This window comes from Magallana gigas, chromosome 2 (genome assembly GCF_963853765.1).
Source record: "Magallana gigas chromosome 2, xbMagGiga1.1, whole genome shotgun sequence".
Taxonomy (NCBI): Eukaryota; Metazoa; Mollusca; class Bivalvia; order Ostreida; family Ostreidae; genus Magallana; species Magallana gigas.
Genome location: NC_088854.1, coordinates 55,830,644 through 55,852,734, shown reverse-complemented (window position 1 = coordinate 55,852,734; position 22,091 = coordinate 55,830,644). Strand labels below are relative to the sequence as shown.

Here is a 22,091-nt window from a genome sequence, read left to right as displayed (position 1 = left end):
TAAACTTGAGGTGTTTTTTTTTATTAAAAATTTTTAAGTTCTTAGTAAATCATTATAACTGATTGTGATGTTTTTGTTATTTTAAGCCTCCATCAACTTATAAAGGGGAGAAAGGTGAGCGTGGGGAACAGGGATTTAAAGGAGACAAAGGTGACCAGGGCTTACCTGGGCAAACCGCAGGACCGGCAGGTGATGGAGCCAAAGGTAAGCAGGAATAAAGGAACTTAAATCCCAAATAATGTATGTTTCTTGGTATACATGTACTTTTTGTAGTGTAGATTGTTAACACTAAAAACAGACACAATATTTATGCAATATGGGAAAAAACTAGTAAATGTGTTAACGTTTGTTTAAAAATTTAGAAAATTTGAAATTCAGAAATCTTGCTTACTGTTTACATTAAAGAATTTTCACAATATTTACGAGTGTGAAACAAATATTAATTGCACAAGTTAGAAAATGTACACTTTGAGAAATTGGTTTAAAACAACACTGATGCTGAATATTTAATCTTTAGGTGAAAAGGGTGATCAAGGAGAGCCAGGAGTTAAGGGAGACATGGGACTGCCAGGTATTGATGGGGCAAGTGGGCCACCTGGAGACCCAGGTGTAGAGGGCCCGCCCGGTGCTCCAGGGTCCCCAGGAGAAAAGGGAGATGCTGGTCTGCCAGGCGATCCAGTAAGATTTTGATTTCCTGAAGGCTCGATACTAACTTCTAAGATTGCCTGCTGTACATGAATTGATTAGAATTTGGTACCATGTGAACTTGTTATCAGCAATGAAAAGTTTTTGCAGTTCATACTGGATGTTTATATTGTAAAGAACTCCATTATTAATGTTTAGATATCATCTTCCGCAATATACATATTGATTTTAACTTGCAGAGAATTGAGAACCAAAAAAAATTTGTACTGAAAATATAATTTTTTGTGTGGACTTGTTTGCTAAGTATTTAAACAGTAAGTTCAGTGTGTATGGAGTCCTAAAGCTATCCAGTACTTGGTGGAGCACAATAGAATTTTTACCAGATTTTGTGTAATTTTTAAGACAAAGAATGTTTAATATGTTCATTAAAAATTTAATACTTGTGGTGAATTGCTTGTAAATAAATGTTGTAATTTACAACTTATACACTATATTTAAACTTTATTATCAATGCATGCATCCTTTTGTAGGGTACTCCAGGAATTGGAGTTCAAGGTCCTAAGGGAGAACCTGGGGCACCTGCTGTCCTAAACATGAAAGACATTGAAGATTTCATACAAACTCGTATCCCAGAATCAGGATCCAATGGTGAAAAGGGAGAAAAAGGAGATCAGGGAGACAAGGGCGATACAGGACCTCGAGGCGACACTGGATTACCTGGAATACCTGGCGCTGATGGTCTTATAGGTCCTATGGGACCTGATGGTCTCAAGGTAAGGTGGAGCTATGTAACATGAAGAATTTTTTCTTGATCCAGTGATATTTTTGGTAAATGCAAGTAAATGTTACTTTTGTTATGTCAAATTTTGTATAAGTAAATTTAAAGAGTATTTTGTTCTGAAAAGTGTTAATTTTTTTTTCACATATAGGGTGAAACAGGTGACTCTATTGTGGGCCCTGCTGGACCACCAGGAAAAGACGGAAAACCAGGTGTACCAGGACTAAAGGGAGACTCAGGAGAGAGAGGAGAGCCCGGTCTCAGAGGTCCTCCGGGGCCTCCTGGGCTGGCTGTTGAGGGATCAGGGAACGGTGAAAGCATTCCTGGTGAGCCAGGTCTTCCTGGGACCCCAGGGCAGAAGGGAGACAGGGGAGAACCAGGACCTCAGGGTATTAAAGGTGAGGTCACATAGGTACTAGATTTCACTGGTGTCTTTTGCTCTTCAAATATATTCTCCAACATATTAATGTTCTTGAATTGGAAGAAGGAATTTGAGATCAATGTTTTGATAGCAATTTTAGCCAGAGGGTTAAAGTGACTTTTTCTACCGGAGGTCACAAAATTTTTAATTGTAATTAAAGCATTTAAATTTAATGATTTATCCAATCATGTAGGATTATTGCCCGACATCCTTACAGTTAGTGTTGGTAAACGAAATGAAAATTTGAAAATTTCTCAACCAAATGCATACAAGTACATTACATGGGGATCAAGGCATTGATTGATTTGAATTTTCTTGCAGGAGAGCCTGGAACTTTTGACGGTGACATCAATGATCTGATTGGACCAAGGGGCCCAGCAGGGGAGCCAGGTCTTCCTGTGAGTGTATACAAGTAGATTGACTGTTACTGCACCAGGTCAAAACGACAGATAAAATTGTTTACAATGCAATTCTTCAAAGTCAAAGAAATATATCATTGATAATTATATCTAACTTCTTTTCTCTTGCCATCTGTCATAGGGATCAGGTAATTGATTTCACATAAGTTGGATTATTTTGACAATTTTCATTTTGATTATTAAGGTTATACTTGGTGTACAGTAAAACATGGTTATAGCGAACATACTTATAATGAATTGAAGCTTATAGCGAGGTGAATTTCATTCCCCATGACTTAATAACATGTTGTAAACTTGACAGATAGAACGAATTACGCTTATTGCGAAGGAAAATCTCCATTCCCTGGCACTTTGTTACAGGCGTGTTTTACTGTATATGTTCTTTTTCTTTTTAAATTTCTTGTGATTCATTTGGTATATTGATTTCATTTTAGTATTGTTGTTCATTTTGGTATTTTGCTTCTATAAGTCTTTGGTTTAATTTTCTATATTCAATCATTGATATTTAAATGTTGCATTGCTTGTGATCAGTTGATTTATTCATATATTCAGAACTTTGTGTATGTTATTTTAGGGAGTACCTGGATCGGCAGGTGTTCCTGGAAAGGAAGGACCTGAGGGACCTCCAGGACTCAAGGTAACACCTACACAATTTGTAGATATAATGATTTTTGTGAAGAAGTGCATTTTCAGATATTGATTTTGTTTTAGATTTCCATAAATTATCAACTTTCATACTAATAGCCTGGAACAACAGATGGGTTTACATTTGCAAAATCTACTTCCACACCTATTTTGCTAATTGACTATAAAACAACTTTTATTCTTGTGCAAGATATTTTTGTGAGGTTCGCATTTGCATCCTCACTTGGAATATTTCTCGCAATGAACCAGTCGTTGCCACATTGTTGAGATAACAGCATGGGTATGGCTTGGTGGCAAAAATTATAAAATCGTCACAAAAGTTCGATTACAGCACATAAGATATGATAAGAAATATGTTCTGTATATAGAAGTAAAATTGACTGTGACAACAGGCATGAGGTACTGCATGTCGGATTTCTATAGATATAATATCGAAAGCAATGCACAACGTGTGTAATAAAACTACATAGAAATCCATAGCTTCTATTAAGAGGCCTGGGATCTTGATCATATACATAGGTCATTAAATTACTGTAAGACTTAATCACTTCACACCATCAGATACTCAAACCTTTGTCTAGACAGATTGACAGCCATAGTATCCATCGAAGATAATCTGTAAAACAGAGATGTGTGTTCACTCAAGTGGGGAGAGATAGATAATAATTCATACCTGCATGAACAGATACCCACATTTAGATTCAGTTCTTTAATGATCTGTACAGGTTCTATTTTTTGAGTGCATTTGATAAATTATGAATAATAGATATTATTTCTGTACTGATACATGGACAATAACTGACTGTAATAATGCATTCTGATTAACTACTTGGTGTATTTATATTCAACTGTATTGACATAACATTCAATTTGACAAATAATTATTTTGATAAACATTATTTGGATAAATTTAGAGGGGATATTCAGAGAACATGAGGCAGACATGAAGTGATCTGTGACTTGTCTGAAGCAAAATAGCAGTGGTTACCAGTAATAAAAAAAATATTAAAAGACATGAAAAATCATTTCATGGATTTTAGCAACACTCAGAAGCCTTCAAAAACAGCAATACAACATATATTTTACTAAAATATTAAAGGGTATTTTACTCTTTAAATAAGTCATTGCACAAGCTTATGGTTTTCCATGATGCTTTATTTATATATGTATATATGTTTATCAATGAACTTACAGATGGGCTCGTATAATTTTAAATGATTTAGATACATGTATACTTTGAATTACATGTTACACTAATAGAAGGTTCACAAGGATATAAACTTTATTTACATGATCAAATATTGTAGAGCCAAAGGGCTTCTAAGAAGATTTATTGGTTACCTTTTGAAATTTTTAACATTGCTATTCATTTCCTATTTCTCCTTGACATAGTCGACAAATGTAAAATTGCTGGCTTTGATAGAAAATAAAGCACAAGCAGACTTTGGATATGATTTTAAATGTATTGCATGTACAAACGATCTTCTAGATATGATTTAGATGTTTTTTGATTAATTTTTATTTGTTTCCAGGGAGAAAACACTTTACAAGTAGTATTTTAAAAGAATAATTTTAATTTTATTTCTAGGGTGACCGTGGAGATCCAGGCCTACCAGGAGTTGAGGGACGACCCGGATCTGAGGGACCAGCTGGAGTTCCAGGTGACAGTGGACCTCGTGGTCTGCCAGGTGCCCAAGGTTTGCCAGGTACGCCTGGTCAGCCAGGGCTCCCAGGGCCCCCAGGAACCTGTTCCCCGTCCTCAAGACGAGGAGACACTGGCATTACAGGGCTGGGTGATGATGATCTGGTAGGTAGAACCTACTCTGTTTTAATGTAGGTATTTATTTAACCTTTTCTAGATATCTGTTTTGAATTGCTGGAAAAAAAAAGCTTCAGTGGGCTTTGATATTAATCTGTAATCTTCATAATCTGGATGAAGGCAAGGATCAAGCAGTACATGTATTTTGCACATTGCTGACCATTGTATGTACATTGGTGTTGTAGGAGTTCTCTGGGGATGGCTGTGGGGGTGGGGACTGTACATGTGTAGGATCCCCGGGGCGAGATGGAATCAATGGCACAGAGGGACCACGAGGTCTCCCTGGATCTCCAGGGCCCAGAGGAGAGAAGGGTGAGATGGGAATTCAGGGCCCTGAAGGAAGGCCGGGACCTCCTGGCATGAAAGGTGACCAAGGATCACAGGTTAGTGTACATTGACCTCACTCAGCAGGTGAAAAATCTAAAATGTTCTTATCAGTATACTTTATCAGAAGCATTTAACAAAGCTCAGGTGCTAAGTGGGCTATGATACTATGGTAACCATGCAAGATTTTACTTACATTACAAAAATGCCATAATTACTTTTTTACTGAACTAAAGCTGTGGCATCCTGCTGACTTTTCTCATGAATTATCATACTTCCTCGCAGGGAGAAGTAGGAAGAAATGGGGCACAGGGACCCCAGGGTGAGACAGGTGCAATGGGATCTCCAGGTCTACCAGGTGTGTCAGGTGAACCAGGCCTCCCAGGATTACGAGGAGAAAAGGTGAAACTATTCAAAACAATGCAATTTGTTTCATTAAGTGAATTTTTCAACTTATATGAATAAAAAGATTCAGGTGCCATATTGCAAAAGTCATTCTCTTACAGGGTCAGAAAGGAGAGGAGGGAGTGGGTATCCCAGGTAAAGATGGAAAAGATGGTGCAGAAGGACCCCCGGGACCTCCTGGTCCACCAGGACCTCCAGGACAATCTATCAGCATTGTCGATCCAGGGTCAGGGGGCGGAGAAGTAATAGAGGGAGCACAGGGTCCTAAGGTAAAAACCACAAAAGCAAATCAATTATAATTAGGGGATTTACATTATTATTCAGTATAATTTTTTTGCATTTAAATCTAACAAGCTTTTAAAAATAGGAAATTGATCTTAATAGTTGGAGAGCAATGATAAAATTTGTGATTTGTAGGGAGAGAAGGGAGATGCAGGTCTAGTGGGCACTCAAGGTATCGCTGGTCTGCCAGGTGTTGATGGAATGAAGGGAGACAGAGGTGACAAGGGGGATAAGGGGGATGTCGGCGACACCGGAATTCAGGGTCTCACTGTAAGTACGCTTATGTGTAGTTTCAGACTGTCACCTCCATCATATCAAGTTTGAATTGTATTCTTGAATACACATTGAGCTTTGTATCTGTATCTATTGGTGAGTAAATATTGAGTGAGTTTTGTGTCTGTATCTCCAGGGGATTGTATACTGAGTTTTTGTCTGTATTTTCTCAGGGTAACAAAGGAGATAAGGGAGACACAGGACCTGTTGGACCTCCCGGTCTTCCTGGGGCAGGAAGTGGGGGATCAGTGTCGGTAGGTAACAAGCTCTGGCTACAGTCAACAGAGGTTTTGTAATTTTGCTCAAGAATTTTCTATTCAAGTAAAGAATTTGTTGGTTAATTAAGCACTTGCCTTGGTCAGCGTGTATTTCATTCCTTGTAATTGTGTTGAGGAATGATCAATTCTTATCAAAATAAAGTATATAAAGTCATCATTAAAATCAGATTTCTGCAAAAACCTTTAACAGTAAAACTAAGGAATGCATAGAAGTTAGTGCTGAAATCATTGGTTTTTCTCTAGGGTGTGAAAGGGGAACCAGGAGAGCCAGGAGTACCTGGTAATCCAGGACCTCAAGGTCCTATAGGACCTCGAGGATTGCCTGGACGCAAGGGAGACATAGGAATGCCAGGGATACCGGTCAGTGGCCAAAATTAAGTGAACCAACACTGGTTTTATGATCCTTTGTAATCAATTGAAATAACTGTTGTTGAAAAGTAAATTCTGTTATATGATTATATCATTAAATATTTAGCAGTTTTATGAGTTTTTTAAAATGTGAAAATGTTTGTTGTTTGTTACAGGGTCGCATAGGTTTCAGAGGAAGGAAAGGTGATCGTGGATTTGGACCCCGAGGATTTAAAGGTGATAAAGGAGATTCAGGTGCCCCTGGACCTCCTGGACCAGGTCTTGGTTCAAGTGGAGAAATCATCAGAGGAGCCAAGGTAGGTCAAAGGGATGGGAGATAACCATTAATGATATCTTGATTTTTCTGACTTTCTACACCAAGTCAGCTAATAAGGTACAGGTACAGTCCCTCAAACGTTCTACTTTCCTATTTTTCCTTGTGTTCACCGTACGCTCAAAGTGCGCTCACCATGTGTTCACAGTGCATTCACTTGTGATCTCCACTCCGCTCCGTTCGTGCTTACTGTTTACAAAGCGCTCACCGTTTGTTCACCGTTCACTTATCGTTCAGTCATATAATATTGTATTAGGCTGATAACAATACATCTGATTACCAACAAAACACAATATAAGGATAACTCCCAAGGCACTTCAAATAAATCATTCATCTTGCATTTACATAGTGTTCACATATCGTTCACTGTGTGTTCACCCTTCACTCTACGCTTGCCTTTGTAATCTGTGTTCGCTCATCGTTCATAAGCGCTCACCAAATTCCATTCAGCGTGTGCTCATTGTTCACTCACAGTTCAAGTGGGAAAGTAGAACTTCTCAGGGACTGTAGTTACAGCACTTTAATAGTTTTACTTTTATTTGGTTACTGTTTTTTGCTTTGCAGGGAGATCGTGGGGAGAGAGGATTACCTGGACTCCCAGGAACAGGTGTTCAAGGTACTAAACCACTCACCATATCAAAATGTAACTGATCAAGGAAAAGAAGTTGTTGGTGATATGTTGTTGTCGCAAAAAAAAGAGGTTGTTTATGTTTTGTTGATTATTTTCAGGAGAAAGAGGTTTACCAGGGGCCCCAGGACCTAGAGGCTTCCCAGGCCTTCCCGTGAGTATTGCTGTTTTGCAACTACAGATAGTTTGTGAAACATACTCAGTGTTTAACAAATTATGGGTACCTTGGGTATAATGTTTCTAAACATCCCCCAGATTGACAGCTTTGTCCCACCAACATGCCTTAATTTTCAATACCAATAAGTGTTCATGATATTATAAACGTCGATTCTTTGACTCGCTATTGGACCGTTGCAATAATCCCATTTTCAAATTTGTGTTCATGAGTTCATGAATAAATACCGTATTTCACGGAATTTAGGTCGATACTTTTTTCCCCTGACATGTGGACCTCGCCCTATTCATCGCTTCGCCCAATTTATGTTTTTTTTTTGGTTGGAATTTTGCAAAAATTTATGCAACCCTCCAATAAAATCATGAGTGTTTACTGTAATACTGCTTGAATTTCTGTGTAAAAATCGTATGGATTTTAATCAATATACTGTAGTAATTTATCATTTAAACAAAATTAAATGTAAATAGATTTATTTCTTCTTACATTTCTTACTTAGATCACTGACTGAATCATTAAATGCTGTCATGCATTTTGATCGTGTGCTTACGATAAACAGGATATCGATTTCGCGCGGTAAAAGTAAAATGAGAACCGTACAAAGGGTAATTACGGGGGGAAATATCGTCGGGTAGAAATAAAAAAAAACAATTTGTTTTTATAATAGAATACATGAACAAGTCTTTTTCTGTATATTCAACATAAAACTTTCGATGAAATTTTAGCCAGGTGTCTCTGAAATCAGTCTGGGTAGCGCTGACTTTATTTATACACAGTTGAACTCTCGGCACGTGCTACTCATGCCTGCAGGCTTCAATAAGATCAGAGGTTGACTCGTGTGTATATACACAGTAAAAAGTCACATAGAGACACAGGGTGGCATGTGCTACCGTAGTCATGCCTCCAGGCTAGGTAACTATCCCCCGGTTAACACCAGTTTGTACACATGGCAGGGAAGTAATAAAAAACGATCTTAAATTAAAACCGGCCGTACTGAATTATTTGGTTTGAAAATTTTGACGCAATTTCAGACATTTTCTTACGATGTTTTCAAGAAATACATTTTATTTCCCTTTTGTTTAAAACTGTGAAATAAGATTAAAGGCTACTATATGATAACATTATTGGTTTAAACCATTTATTCATTAGAACTAGCGGTAATTTTTCGACCAATTCTTCGAAGTCGACCTATTTATACTTTTTTTTATTTTATGGCTAAAAACGGCCTCCTTCGCCCAATAAACCATATCGACCTAAATTCCGTGAAATACGGTAGATAAAATGTGCATTTGTTTTTCAGGGTGCGAAGGGCGATCAAGGAGATCCTGGTAAGAAGGGAGAGCCATCCTACATCCAGGGGCCGCCAGGACCCCCAGGTACCCCCGGCACCCCAGGGTACAGTCAAGGGGGCAACGGAAACGGCAAAGTAAGTGCTGAACATATTCTCTACTCACATGGCAGTATAAGTGTACAACCTATTCTCTATATGCTTGGTAGATAGAGGGTTAAATCTTTTCTCTAAAAGCTTGGGAGAGTAAGGTTTCAACCTAATTTCTACATGCTGATGAAGTAAATGTTCAGTCTATTCTGTACTTACTTGGTAGTATTAGTGTAAAAGCTACAGGTATTCTATACTCGTGTAGAAGTATGTGTTTAACCAAATTTTACCTGTTGGTAGAGTAAGTGGTCAACCTATTCTCTAGTCATGTGGCAGTATAAGTGTTCAACCTATTCTACATTCTATATTCTTGGCAAAGTTAGGGTTAAATCTATTCTCTACATGTCTGGTAGAGTAAGTCTCCAATCTCTTGTCTACATAGAGTCTGTGTTAAAACTATCTATTGACATCTGTTCGGTATCTGCAGTTCTGCTCTTTTCAGTGCAGATTGACATAGTCTGGTGAATTACATGTACATATGATGAAACAATAGCTGTTTCATTTGTGTTGTTTAATTATTTCTCAACCAAAACTTAAGCAAGCTATATCAAATTGCCCTGAAAGAGAGCAGTACTGCAATTTTTCTCTTCACATTCTTCTTGGTGAAGTTGTAAAGTAACAAATACTGGGGCGACAATATTACCTCTTAGTTAAAATAATGTTTTCACAAATTTTTTCCAGGGACTTGTTACTTTTAAAGACTTCAACAACATGCTGTATGCAGCTAAAAATCTTGAAGTTGGAACAATGACTTTTACTCTGAAAGAGGAAGAGATCTATGTACGAGTGACGGATGGATTCAAACAGATTCAGGTAGGTAAATCCAAAAACTAATACATGTAAGTGACTATCGCATATGGTACTACAAGATTGAAGTAAACAACTGACTATCCAAACACCAGTACATGTATTACTATTGCATTTGGTACTAGAAATTCAATTTTTATTAATTCTATGTTCAGGGTAGAAAAATATCGGTAAGTTTTTTCATTGTGCTCTGTTCATTTTAACCAGGTGTGGTCAATATTAAGAGGCAACACTTTAGCTTACATTTCAGATCTTGTCTTTATTAGTTTCTGCAAGAAACTTGATTTTATTGCTTAAATGATCCTTGATCTACAAACTTTAATAAATTCTTCAACAATTTATTATTGTTTGAGTGAAAAAAAATTGCTTGTAACAAATAATTAAAAGATTGACAAATTACACCAGAAAATAGTAAAATTGAAGAAAAAAAGACTTAGTCTTAATTCTCACCCTTTCAAAGATTTAACAATTATGGGGAGGAGGAAAGACTACTATTATTTTAAAATCACAGCTTCCTGCTTTAATTTTCTTGTTTAGGAAACACGCTTACAAATATAATACTGTGGCACGGGAGCTATCTGTTTCATTGCTTATTGACAATGTATACATGCAGCCATACAAAGCACTGCAGGCCTTAGTCATCTTTCGAAAAAAAAAAGATTAAAAGGTTAAATTAGAGCCATTGGGGGTAAACGTTTGTCAAATCAGTGAAGTCCTTGAATCAGTGAAGTCCTTGGATCATTTCATCAGCTTTGTCAGCTTTAACTATTTTTGCTTTATAATTCTGTAAAGAATTCTTACACATAGTGTTTGTTTGTCTTTTTGTAATCAGAGTAACAATTTAACAACCATATATGGTGCAGAGTTTTCTGTGTTTTGAGTTAAAACATCTGAGATGTGTTAGTACTTTATCTTCAAGATATCAGTGTTGAATATATATGTGAGAGAAAGAGGGATGTAATTATAATATTAACTTTCTTTCTCTTCCAGCTGAGCTCTAATACCATCAAACCTCCTTCAGAAAAAGTAAGTACGCCTCATGCAGTGACAGATCACAGCTTGCCAGAGCATAGCATAACCAGGTCATAATGCTATTGGCTTCTAATGTCGAGTCTCTTAATGCCGCTCTATATTCTGTGATAAAAGACACCTAATGTCAGAATTCATTTAACAGATGTAATCCTTGTCACCAAACAAAATCAAAATCTCAGATTTTGTGTGACCTTTTTAACCCAAACTGTTTCTTTTTTCCTCTTGACAATGACCATTGGATAAAAAAAAAAAAATTGCTGACATAATATATCATTTCAGTGATTTTGAACTGGTTAATATACAGTAACAAGTTGATAAATGTCCATTGACTTAAAAATGAACAACTTCTTCCTTATAGCCTACAGATAGTACTACCATTGCTACTAGTCCCACTAGTACCTCGGTTTGTAAACATTCCAGATTAGTCTTAGTAATACTAATACATTTAGAACACCAACACTTATTTCCCTTCTAGTACCTGAATGTGAGGCAGTCACTTTTCTCATACTAACATTGAATTTTAATCTTTTTCGAAAAACTTGAAACGATCTTTATTTTTTAACTGTTTTTATAAATTTACAATATTTCACTCATTGGCGTCATTATTGATTTTTTATCTCTGGAACAAAAATAAATGATTTGATTTAAATTCGTTCTCTAAAAAATGATTTTTAAAGATATTTCTACAAGAGCCACAGGGCAATCCTCTCTTAGATGAAGTTTACATTTTGGAAGAATTTTTTATTTCAGTCAGTAAAGCAAAGCTATTGATAAAGGATTGAAGAAAAACTACCTTTGATAAGACCTGTACATTCTAATAGATAATTGTGTTCAATTTTTTCAAAGAATTGGTAAATTGAAGAAAATTTTCTGTCAAGATTTCAGAGATGAAAACATGCACTTTGAGTGAAGTATATGTTGCCATACATGCAATGTTGTAGTTCAAGCAGAGTTTGATATTGTTGCTGCAGTTCTACTTGTCATTTTGAATCAGTCACTATACTTAGGTTGCAAGTTGCTTTATAAATGCTTGTTAATTTTTATAAATAAATAAAACTGCAGCTGCTGCTTATAAATAATAGAAGCAAGATTTTAATGTAATCAGATGATTTTATTGCATGATGTTTAATACATGTAATGTCATTGGCTAAAGAACTAATAAAAATACAATGACTTGAAAACTCTTTCATTGGTATGTCTTTTATAATTTACTTGAAGATTGAATTGATATTATTTCCTGGCATGTTATTTAGCCTCTGATTTAGGTCTTTGTTAAAGTACAAGCATTACACATTTTTTGTCTCATTGAGGCGATTTTAAGCAAGATGCCCTACTTAATTACCACTGTACATGTACATTGATTTACATTGTTTGGTCTGCTTTTGAATAATGAATGTCTTTTGGTTGTTGTTTTTAATTAAAGATTATTTTTCATCACTTTATGATTAAAGTTTTAAAAAACCAACCTACTCAATAAGTATCCAAGTCCTTAAAGAGTCTAAATATTTCTTCAGAAAATCTTATTACATGTAGTACAATAAAGGATATAAATCGTTGTTAAAAAGTTTTAAATTTTAAATTTCACACACTGATGAATGTATACATGTAGATACAGAAAAGTTCAGAAATATCATTGATGTTATGCTTTATTTGTACAGCCTGTGACCACCCCTAAGCCAGTCCCCCTCCCTGGTCCTGACAGTGTGATGCAGGCCGACCAGCCCAGGGTGAGTCTAATGTCAGAAATGCAGAAATTGCTACCTGTGGTATGGTAAAAAGTAAAATTAAACTGTAAAGATCACAAAAAAGGTCTCATAAATATTCACCTGAGAACTTACTATCATTTTTTAGAAAGTACATTTATATCACAGAGTTATGTAAGAGAATAACGTTAAAACCTATGCTTATATTATTTCACAATAATTTTTGGACATGGAAGATTTATCAATCTTTATAATATATAAAACAAAAATACACGTAGCTTGCAATAAGCACCAGACTCTATTCCAGTTGTTATACTGCCATTCTGTTCTGTAGTTCTGTTTGATAAGACAAAGAATTGTTTTGATTTTGGGACAGGTCTACATTAATTCAGTCTAATGTTACTTCGCTTTTGCACATGAAAGTACTCCTTTGTATATGTATGACATGGCTATTGCAGTTGTACATGTATGCCTTGAATACGCCCAAGAACGGAAAGCTGCGGGGTCTGACCGGGGCCGACTACGCCTGTTATAAGGAAGCCTACTACTCTGGCATGCACGGAAGAACCTTCAGGGCTTTCCTGGCCTCCAAAACCCAAAACCTTTACTCCATTGTCTCCGACAGGAATATTCCTATTGTGAACAAAAATGTAAGAAAGATTCTCCATTTTTCATGATATTCTTGATATTTATAGAGGAATTAATGGGCGTGATGATTGAATATTATTGTTTTTTTCTTTTATAGGACACAATAATCTTCAGCTCTTTTAATGACCTGTTACGAACTGGAGGAAGATTTAACAGGAATGTTAAGATCTATACATTCGATGGAGAAGATGTTATGTCAAGTCCTAAATGGTAAGATTTTATTGATGCTTGTAATTTGGTTAATCAATGTTATTTAAGATAAAGTTGAAAATTTTACCGAGTATTATTTTGTTGTTGTAGCTAAATTGCGATTTATTGTTTATTTGTTATAAAGTTCATAACTAAAATTTTCTGACTGGATATGAAGGAAACATTTTATTTGTTGGACGTTCAGACAGGAGGTTGCCCTCAGTCATAAACATTTCTTTCTTTGGGTCCAGCAAACCTAATTTGCCCTCATACCCAGTCAGTTAATGTTCAATAGCCCCAGTGTTCTGAAATGAGAATTTCTCTGTTGCAGGCCGGAGAAGATGGTCTGGCATGGCGCTGATAGCCAGGGTAACAAGATGAACGACAAAGAATGCTCCGACTGGCGCTCAGACAGTCCAAACCGGGTCGGATATGCAGGCTCGCTAAACGGGGGCAAACTAGTGGACATGCATGAAGCCAGCTGCCGTAAAGAGCTGATTGTGCTCTGTATTGAGGTTTTACCAAAGTCACGTAACAAACCTTCCAAATAAGTGCCATGTTGTTGTTGCTATGATTGTACAAATATTTTTATTTCATTCTTGTATTCCTCTACAAAAATAATTTTTACCACTTTATAGAATATATTTGTAATGTTAAGATAGCCAACTTCATTTGGTCAGTATTTTTATGTTACAACTGAGAAAATCTAATTCTTGTATTGTGTGGATATTAATCCCTATAAGATATCTGTGATATTAGTTTGGAACAAAGTTGAATTGCCCACCAAAGACTTGACAATAGTTGGATTTTACCTGCGTTAATTGTATCAGATTCATCAATGTACTTTATTTTTATCTGTATTGGGATTTGAACAAATCAGAATGTCTAGCATATTGTTCATTTGCATTCTGTAGCCTGACCTTAGATCTGTTTAGATTTTTTGTTTACTTTTACACTGTTTTTGTGTGAGTAGAAGTGATTACATTAATTTACCGACACCAAATGATTGTCCGCCGATGACACTAAACCAATAAAAATATCGTAGATTATTTATGCAAGATTTTTCATTGTATCAGTTTATATATGTTTATGTGCATGTTTGTTCAATCCTTCGGAGTATCAACAACCAATGACATTTTCGTTTGATAAAAAAGGGAGACCATGCAAGATCGTGGTGTTAAAACATTACACATTACTTTCTCAAAACTTTAAACAGAGATCACCAACAAGTTATCTTTCTTTCTATACTTAAAGTTTCTTGTTTGTGTTTTTGATGTATTTTCATTTTTAGGATTTTTTTTGGAAATGTTTTTAAGCTGCAGAATGCATAACTTTGGGAGAAATGATTATGAAGATTTCGAGCTTTGAGCTCGAATGAAATAAGTGTCTGTTGGTTTTACTGATGCTTACAAGAAGGTTGTATTATATTCACCGCCATTTTATCCTCTGGTTTTACTCTACAAGTACCTGTATCCTGGTGTATCCCCTGTATCGTTCATTGTATCGTGTGTTATATCTGTGGAGTGTCATGCAGAACAAATGTGGGATGTTTGCCGTGTGACAGTCAACCCCATTTTTTTTTTTAGAGCGTCAAGGATTTACTTTGCTTTCTGTAGAAACATACACATGTAGGTTGCAAGAAATATCAAACTGTCAGTCATTCATACTATTTGATATGTTTAAGTACACTTATAGTTTATGATCACATTTCATTTGTTTAAGAATTTCAGTAAAAAGATGAAATATAAAACGAAAATATTGTTGTGGGAGTTCTTTCATGTGTGAGTTGCATAGGGGCATTTGATTTATTGTTGTATTACGCGCTGATGTAAGTTCATGTAAATTAGCGGCTTTGTTAATGATCAGTATTGCTATACGAGAGGATGGGGAGTGTAATCTACAATAAGACAAGCATTATATTTGATGTTCCCTTGTATCGTATGTAATACCAAACTGTTCCATTTTGTGAAAATATTATGAAATGCTACCATGTATCAAAGCTTTTTCCCCCGTTATTATTATTAGCTTTGACCAAATTAATAAGAAACAAATTCCTATCAATGGTCGGCATTACTGTTATACCTTAAAGTATGTAGTGTCAGACTTTTCTATTAAAAATTTTCAATTATTTTGTTGTGCTATTCAAACATGTCACTTGCTGTGTTTCCTGCAAGCCAGTTTTTGCCGGTAACTTGTCTGAAAACCATTGTGTTTAAGATTTACTACAATGTAAACAAGCAATATGATTTTAATTTACCATGCCATCTGATTCAAAACCTGTTCTCTTATTGATATTGGAAGTTAAGATCCCATGGTACTGGTTCCATATGAAATACTACTACTGAATTTTACTCTGAAAAATTGATGCAGAAGAATTAAAGTTGTGTTAATCAAAATAAGTTGATTACATGTATTAATGTATTGAGTAAACATATTCTGGACTGCATGGTATGTTTGGACCACTTTTGCTGTTTTATGCTTACATTCTTTGCCAGTTATTTCTTGCTAATCAATTCATGACAGATTTATGTAATAAAAGCTTTTAATAATAATACGTTGGCAGTTTCTTTATTTTATTCTCAAACCCCTTTTACTGGTAGATTCGGTAAAGATGCCTATAGTTGGTTGTTTCAACTGTTCTAATGTATAAGACTGTTAAAAATCTAATTCAGAGTTGTCACCTGTAACATGAAATTGAATGGAAATATCAATTAATCAAATAAAATTAAATCTACAAATCGATATATGTGACTTATCGATTACATTAACAGTTTATACAATCAAAAGTGATTTTTTAATCGTCATCAGAATGTAAGACGGAGCGTGGAGAGGCAGCGAGACTGCAAAATTATGGTAAAAAAGGTGGCAAACAACATTATTGAAATGACCATTTTTACACAGATTTTTGTGAAATATTTTGAAAAAAAATACCCATTTATGTAGATCATATTCACTTTCTTAAACTCTAAATTAGTTTATATATATCGTGCATTTATAAATGCAATTTCAATTGGGTCTAAGTGTGATAATTTTTCAGCCCCTATCTCTATAGGTAGTTACAATTTTTGTCTACCGTTTAAATCTTGTATATAAAGCAAGATAACTTTTTCTTATTTGAAACTGTGTCTTCTTTCGGATAGTGTAACCAATTATACGGAAAGTCCATAATTTACGATATTGAAATACGAGCACCCCCCTCCCTCCCCCCCCCCCCCCCCTCACACACACACATACACACTCTGAGAAGTAATTTTAAAGTACCTGGTAGGGGAAAATAAGAGTTTTCGGTTTTCGGGGGGGGGGGGGGGGGGGGGTCGTTCAAATAACGATGCTGCGTATCTGTCTAACATGATATGTTATTAAATTCCGATTATGAATAAATGTTGGTCTATCCAAATTATACATGTGTGTTTGCAGAATAATATGGGTTGGTACATGTATACAATGTAATTTAATGATTTACGGCAAAAGGAAAGTATCCCTAAGTCTCCAAGTTAGTAAAGCTCGCAGAAAAGGGTGATCAGCCAGATAATTCTAATTATGAAATAAGATAAGATAGAAAAACGATAATTTAAATTTTTAATCAAATATGAAATGGACAGAAAATAAGAATTAACCAGTAAATACAGTGATAAAACCACATGTCCATTTTCTTTTCCCAATTTTTCATTCTTTGATGCATTTAGTATTCTTCCAATAAAATTAGATTTTTAAAGATATAAATAAGAAGCTTGGTAGTACTGACACGGTGCAATTTTGATTAACAAAAAGCCTGTATTTTTTTAAAATTATTTTTTTGGGGGGGGGGGGGGGGTAGTCCTAACCCACCGGAATAAAGTTATCTTAATAGTCACGTTTTGTATTCTACATTTTACCCGGAAGTCAACGTAGATTTAAACATGGCGTCTCTAGTAGCATGGAACCTCTTGACATTTAACTTATTTTTAATTATTCTGCAAGTTCTCGCTGGGTAAGTGTTGTCTGGGAGAGAAACGTTACAAATAATAGTGACGGTGAGAAAATTTGACAATGGGGGGATAATACGATAGTTATAAAACTACATTAAGAAAACACCGGTGATTTTGTTGTTGACAAAATGTACACTTGGTGAATTTTCATTGGATGAAATGTAAAAGCAGTAGTTTCAATAAATTTTTAGTGAAGAGTGAAATAAAATATACTGATATATGTTAAAAGACTATTTTAGCGTTAGTGTCATTACATATAGGTCATTTTGCCTTCATGAAATCTGAAGCGGTGAATTCTGATCAGCTGATAGCCTTCAATTAATGATAAATCGACACTTACCGCCCCTTATGTTTTATATTGAAATCTCAGAATTTTCTACAATTGAGAAATAATGGTCTTTTAGAATTTGTCAAGAATTGAATTTTTAATGTATTTGATTTAGCATTTGAAATGACGAAACGTTAAATTTAATTTGAATTTAAATCATATAATGAAAAAAATCAAAACAGGAATATCACAGATGGAAATTAATTCAAATAGATAAAAGTTCTTTAGCATGTACGTGTAAAACTAAAATAAACAACAATAACAACCTTGTATTATATTGTTAATTACCAATTGTTAATTACTATAATTCATTTCCAGTTCAATTTAAAATCAAATTACCAGTACACAGCTTTTTAATGCATGTTTAATGATTAATTTTCATGTACCCATCCACTTTTATCGGTTTATCCTCATATTATTTGCTTATACATTCAAATTCAACTATTCATATTTTTTATTGTGGATCAGGCTTATAATTATTCATTTTTGTTATGAAAAGAAAAATTATAATTTTTATTCTTTTTATAAGTTTATACCCTATTTGGTACATGTATGCAAGTATCCTATCTCAAACAAGCTGTATTAATATCTACAAATTTTTGGTCACAATGTGTACATGTGTATGTACCTTAATAAGCCTATTTTTATTTCTTTGATGTAACGATTAACTATTTCTTTTGTACTTGTATTTCAGTCGAGATTTCTATAAAATACTTGGAGTGTCAAAGAATGCTAAGCTTAATCAAATTAAAAAAGCTTATAGAACACTAGCTAAAGAGCTTCATCCAGACAAGAACCCAGGTGATGAAGATGCAAACAAGAGATTCCAGGACTTGGGGGCAGCCTATGAAGTAAGATCAATTTTCATTGCATTGAATCTTGGATCATGAATTCAAGTATTCAATACATGTATGGTTAAAGAAAATAAATTCAGAAATGCTTGTTGATTAAACTTAAAAAAAAGTTAAGAATTTTAAATGAAATAAATAACAATGGAATGTGTCTTTAGAGATATTAAAAATTTACAATAAAGATAACATGAAGATTTAACTGTAGGAATGTTGTGTTGGAAGGATTAGTCTTTAGTCATTGATATGACAACTACTTATTATACTCATGATGCAAGACAACTCTAACTAGTGCACATTTTGTTAATTTGCATGACAAAAATGTTTATAATATCTTAAAACTTTAAATTAAAGGTATTATCAGATGCAGAAAAGAGGAAGATTTATGACAAACATGGAGAGGAGGGCTTGAGTAAAGGGGATGTTGGAGGAGATCCATTCTCCAGGTAAACCATCTCCTGTCTTGTCTGCTTTATCATGTCTACAGTAAATTCCTTATATTACGTGAATACTTAATTCCGTGATCCCGTTAGTTTGTATCAAATCATGAGAATATAAAATCACGAACATGGAACTTTTTTCTCTATTTCTTATGGTTCTTAACTCTTAGAAAATAATTGCGAGATTTTAAAATCTGTGAAGAGTGCTTCTCGCAATTTTACGCCGATATTATTCCTCACGTTAAAATAGGAATCTACGGTATATAAAATTATTCTAAATTTTTATTGTATTATTTAAAATTACCACATAACAGTTCTTCATACCAGGCTGTGGCTTAGTAATCTTTCAGTAAGTGAATAATTTTTGTTTGTTTTCAGCTTTTTTGGAGATTTCAGTTTCTTTGGAGGGGGTGGGGGAAACAGGGACCGAGAAATTCCCCGGGGTGGGGACATTGTAATGGATCTAGATGTCACATTAGAAGAGCTGTACAGTGGTAACTTTGTTGAAGTAAGCACAAGTAAATATAAATCTGAAAAGTCTTAATGTTTAACCAGAGATACAAGAGTTTTGAAATTTAAAACTTTTCTTTTATTTGGAAGCATTGTAGACTCAGGAAATTGAATCTAGTTTCAGACAAATTTTTACAGTGAAAAAAGAAATGATCAATATGTTGAACATACAGTTTTCTATTTTGCAATTACTTTTAAGTTACCCAGACACTTTTGTGATATAGGTTGTTCGATACAAACCTGTAGCAAAACCAGCTAAAGGAACCAGGAAGTGTAACTGTCGGACAGAGATGGTGACACAGCAGCTGGGACCTGGCCGATTCCAAATGACACAGCAACAAGTGTGTGATGATTGTCCAAATGTAAAGTAAGGCATTAATCACTTGAACTTATAATCAAATTGATTGGTTAAGGGTGCCCATTTCTACTGATAATTCATGGGACAAGTAGGGCTTTAACTATTTCTGCAATTAATTTATTTAGAGAATTTATGAATCTTGAATAAATGGTGAGGGAAGACTTCAGCCACTTCTGCAATTAATCATGTCTTAACTGACATTTAGAGAGCAATGCGCTAAAGACAGTTACTGACTGTATCAAAGTCCAATTTATATGCTTCAATAACTTAATGTACATTACAAGTTATACTGTTAGTCTGTTAGAATTTAGTCACTTGAGACTTAATTTGATTTGATTTTAATACAATGTGTTTCAGTGATTGTGAATTATGTGAAATGTCTTAACAGAATGGTTCCTGAGGAGAAACTTTTGGAAATTGAGATAGAACCAGGGATGAGAGATGGTCAAGAATATCCATTTGTAGCTGAAGGTAAGGGAGACTCCAAAATGAGACATGTCAGATTTTGAAATGACGGTACTTTACAACACATTTTTACCCTCTGTATGTTTTCATGTTTTTAGGTGAGCCTCATATTGATGGTGAACCTGGAGATCTTAGATTTAAAATCAAGCAACAAAAGTAAGGTTATTTACATCTAGCCTCCTTTTCTTCGATAATTTGCTGTTATAAATGTAGTTAGTTCAGTAAAAGTTCAGATATAAATTTTATAAGATTTGTATATCTTTGATTCATTGTTGTTTTAGGCATAGAAGATTTGAGAGAAAGGGAGATGATTTATATACAAATGTAACAATCTCTCTCAAGGATGCTCTAGTTGGATTTGAAATGGACATTCAACATTTAGATGGTCACATGGTGAGTTCCTTGCATTGCGTCATCCCTGGTAATGGCTCGCAGAATTAATTTGGCCACCTTTTAAAAATTGTTTGCCCTATCCTGTCTCAGATTAAAACTAAAACTGGTATGATTGAATTTTTTTTTTGAAAATTGCTTAAAAGTTTTATAACTACATGAGTTACAGAAGATCTGCAAAAAATTCATTTTTAAAAATGATGCTTAAAGGTTAATATACATAGATATATAAGTACATTTTCATTTGCATATTGGAAGCGAGCGAACAAACATATTTTTATGTACTAGTAGTTACCAAAGGGAAACTTTTATGAACATAGAAAATACTAATTGTATTTTTCATAATAAATCTTAAAATTTTTTAATATCTTTACTTTTGAAACAGGTACATGTAGTTCGTGATAAAATAACTTGGCCCGGTGCCAGAATGAGGAAACCCGGAGAAGGCATGCCGAATTACGAGAATAACAACGTTAAAGGACAGCTATTTATAACTTTTGATATAGACTTCCCCAAAGGGACCCTCACAGAAGAAGAAAAAGAAGGTAAAGAGATACAATCTTAACATTCAACAAGTTATTGCAATGTTTCATACTAGTGTGTATTATGATTATTATACTAGTACTGGTCTTAATGACTGTCATGAGAATCATAATGTAGATTTTTTAGTATATGATTTACATTTTAAATTTCAGCTTTAATAAAAATTCTGAAGCAAGATTCCAAACAAGTGGTGTACAATGGACTTCAAGCTAGTATGTTTGCGTGATGAAAGTGCAGCGTAGGATTCTCATTCAACGAAACGTCATCATGTTTATTTATAGCCGTAAAATCTGGGTGATCTCTGTGAGGGGGCACCCCTCCCCCTCTTCTTACTATTTTTATGCACAATCACCATGGTTAAAATGTTTAATCATGGTTTTGTTAATTCTGAAGTATTTGTCATTCAGTTATTCCTCCTATGTATGTTTGATGTTATTTAGATTTTGAAGTTTGATTGTGTATGTGTTATTACACTGTGCTTTAAAACTGATGCAAGACAAGTTTTGTGTGTAGACTATATTATATACATTTTCTCACTCTTGTATTATTTTTGTCATGGAAAATATGTATTAACTAGGAAACATGTTGCCAGACTGAAAAAAAGATCGTTTTTTAGCTCACCTGAGCTGAAAGCTCAAGTGAGCTATTCTGAT

At 34.7% G+C, this 22,091-nt stretch overlaps 2 protein-coding genes across 5 annotated transcripts in view; both read left to right on the top strand.

Annotated features, from left to right (window-relative positions):
• LOC105339436 (collagen alpha-1(I) chain) overlaps positions 1-14,726 on the top strand; it is a 31,950-nt gene extending 17,224 nt beyond the window's left edge. Inside the window, exons 5-29 of one of the 4 annotated variants that reach the window (XM_011444982.4) lie at positions 87-204; positions 518-678; positions 1,176-1,418; positions 1,575-1,821; positions 2,166-2,242; positions 2,838-2,900; positions 4,497-4,715; positions 4,913-5,110; positions 5,337-5,453; positions 5,558-5,725; positions 5,874-6,008; positions 6,185-6,265; positions 6,533-6,649; positions 6,814-6,954; positions 7,536-7,587; positions 7,701-7,753; positions 9,072-9,197; positions 9,891-10,022; positions 10,172-10,186; positions 11,007-11,042; positions 11,407-11,451; positions 12,707-12,775; positions 13,210-13,401; positions 13,497-13,609; positions 13,920-14,726. In XM_011444982.4, coding sequence (XP_011443284.3) covers positions 87-204; positions 518-678; positions 1,176-1,418; positions 1,575-1,821; positions 2,166-2,242; positions 2,838-2,900; positions 4,497-4,715; positions 4,913-5,110; positions 5,337-5,453; positions 5,558-5,725; positions 5,874-6,008; positions 6,185-6,265; positions 6,533-6,649; positions 6,814-6,954; positions 7,536-7,587; positions 7,701-7,753; positions 9,072-9,197; positions 9,891-10,022; positions 10,172-10,186; positions 11,007-11,042; positions 11,407-11,451; positions 12,707-12,775; positions 13,210-13,401; positions 13,497-13,609; positions 13,920-14,139 — 3,138 coding nt within the window. In that variant the 3' untranslated portion in view covers positions 14,140-14,726. The remainder of the gene's footprint in view (positions 1-86; positions 205-517; positions 679-1,175; positions 1,419-1,574; positions 1,822-2,165; positions 2,243-2,837; positions 2,901-4,496; positions 4,716-4,912; positions 5,111-5,336; positions 5,454-5,557; positions 5,726-5,873; positions 6,009-6,184; positions 6,266-6,532; positions 6,650-6,813; positions 6,955-7,535; positions 7,588-7,700; positions 7,754-9,071; positions 9,198-9,890; positions 10,023-10,171; positions 10,187-11,006; positions 11,043-11,406; positions 11,452-12,706; positions 12,776-13,209; positions 13,402-13,496; positions 13,610-13,919) is intronic. The other 3 variants (XM_011444983.4, XM_011444984.4, XM_011444985.4) reach the window with 3 other exon arrangements.
• Positions 14,727-17,462: 2,736 nt separating this feature from the next.
• On the top strand, positions 17,463-22,048 carry LOC105339435 (dnaJ homolog subfamily B member 11). The gene is made up of 10 exons (XM_011444981.4): positions 17,463-17,558; positions 18,579-18,735; positions 19,087-19,178; positions 19,551-19,680; positions 19,907-20,049; positions 20,429-20,511; positions 20,604-20,661; positions 20,787-20,898; positions 21,281-21,440; positions 21,591-22,048. Exons 1-10 carry the CDS (start codon positions 17,488-17,490, stop codon positions 21,662-21,664), a joined length of 1,080 nt encoding a protein of 359 aa, XP_011443283.3. The 5' UTR covers positions 17,463-17,487; the 3' UTR covers positions 21,665-22,048.
• The last annotated feature ends 43 nt before the right edge of the window (positions 22,049-22,091 follow it).

Coding starts and splice junctions, on each gene's coding strand:
- LOC105339435 (XM_011444981.4), top strand. CDS start 17,488: ATGGCGTCTCTAGTAGCATGGAACCTCTTGACATTTAACTTATTTTTA. Junction 20,512..20,603: donor ATATCCATTTGTAGCTGAAG/GTAAGGGAGACT, acceptor TCATGTTTTTAG/GTGAGCCTCATATTGATGGT. Junction 21,441..21,590: donor CACAGAAGAAGAAAAAGAAG/GTAAAGAGATAC, acceptor TTTAAATTTCAG/CTTTAATAAAAATTCTGAAG.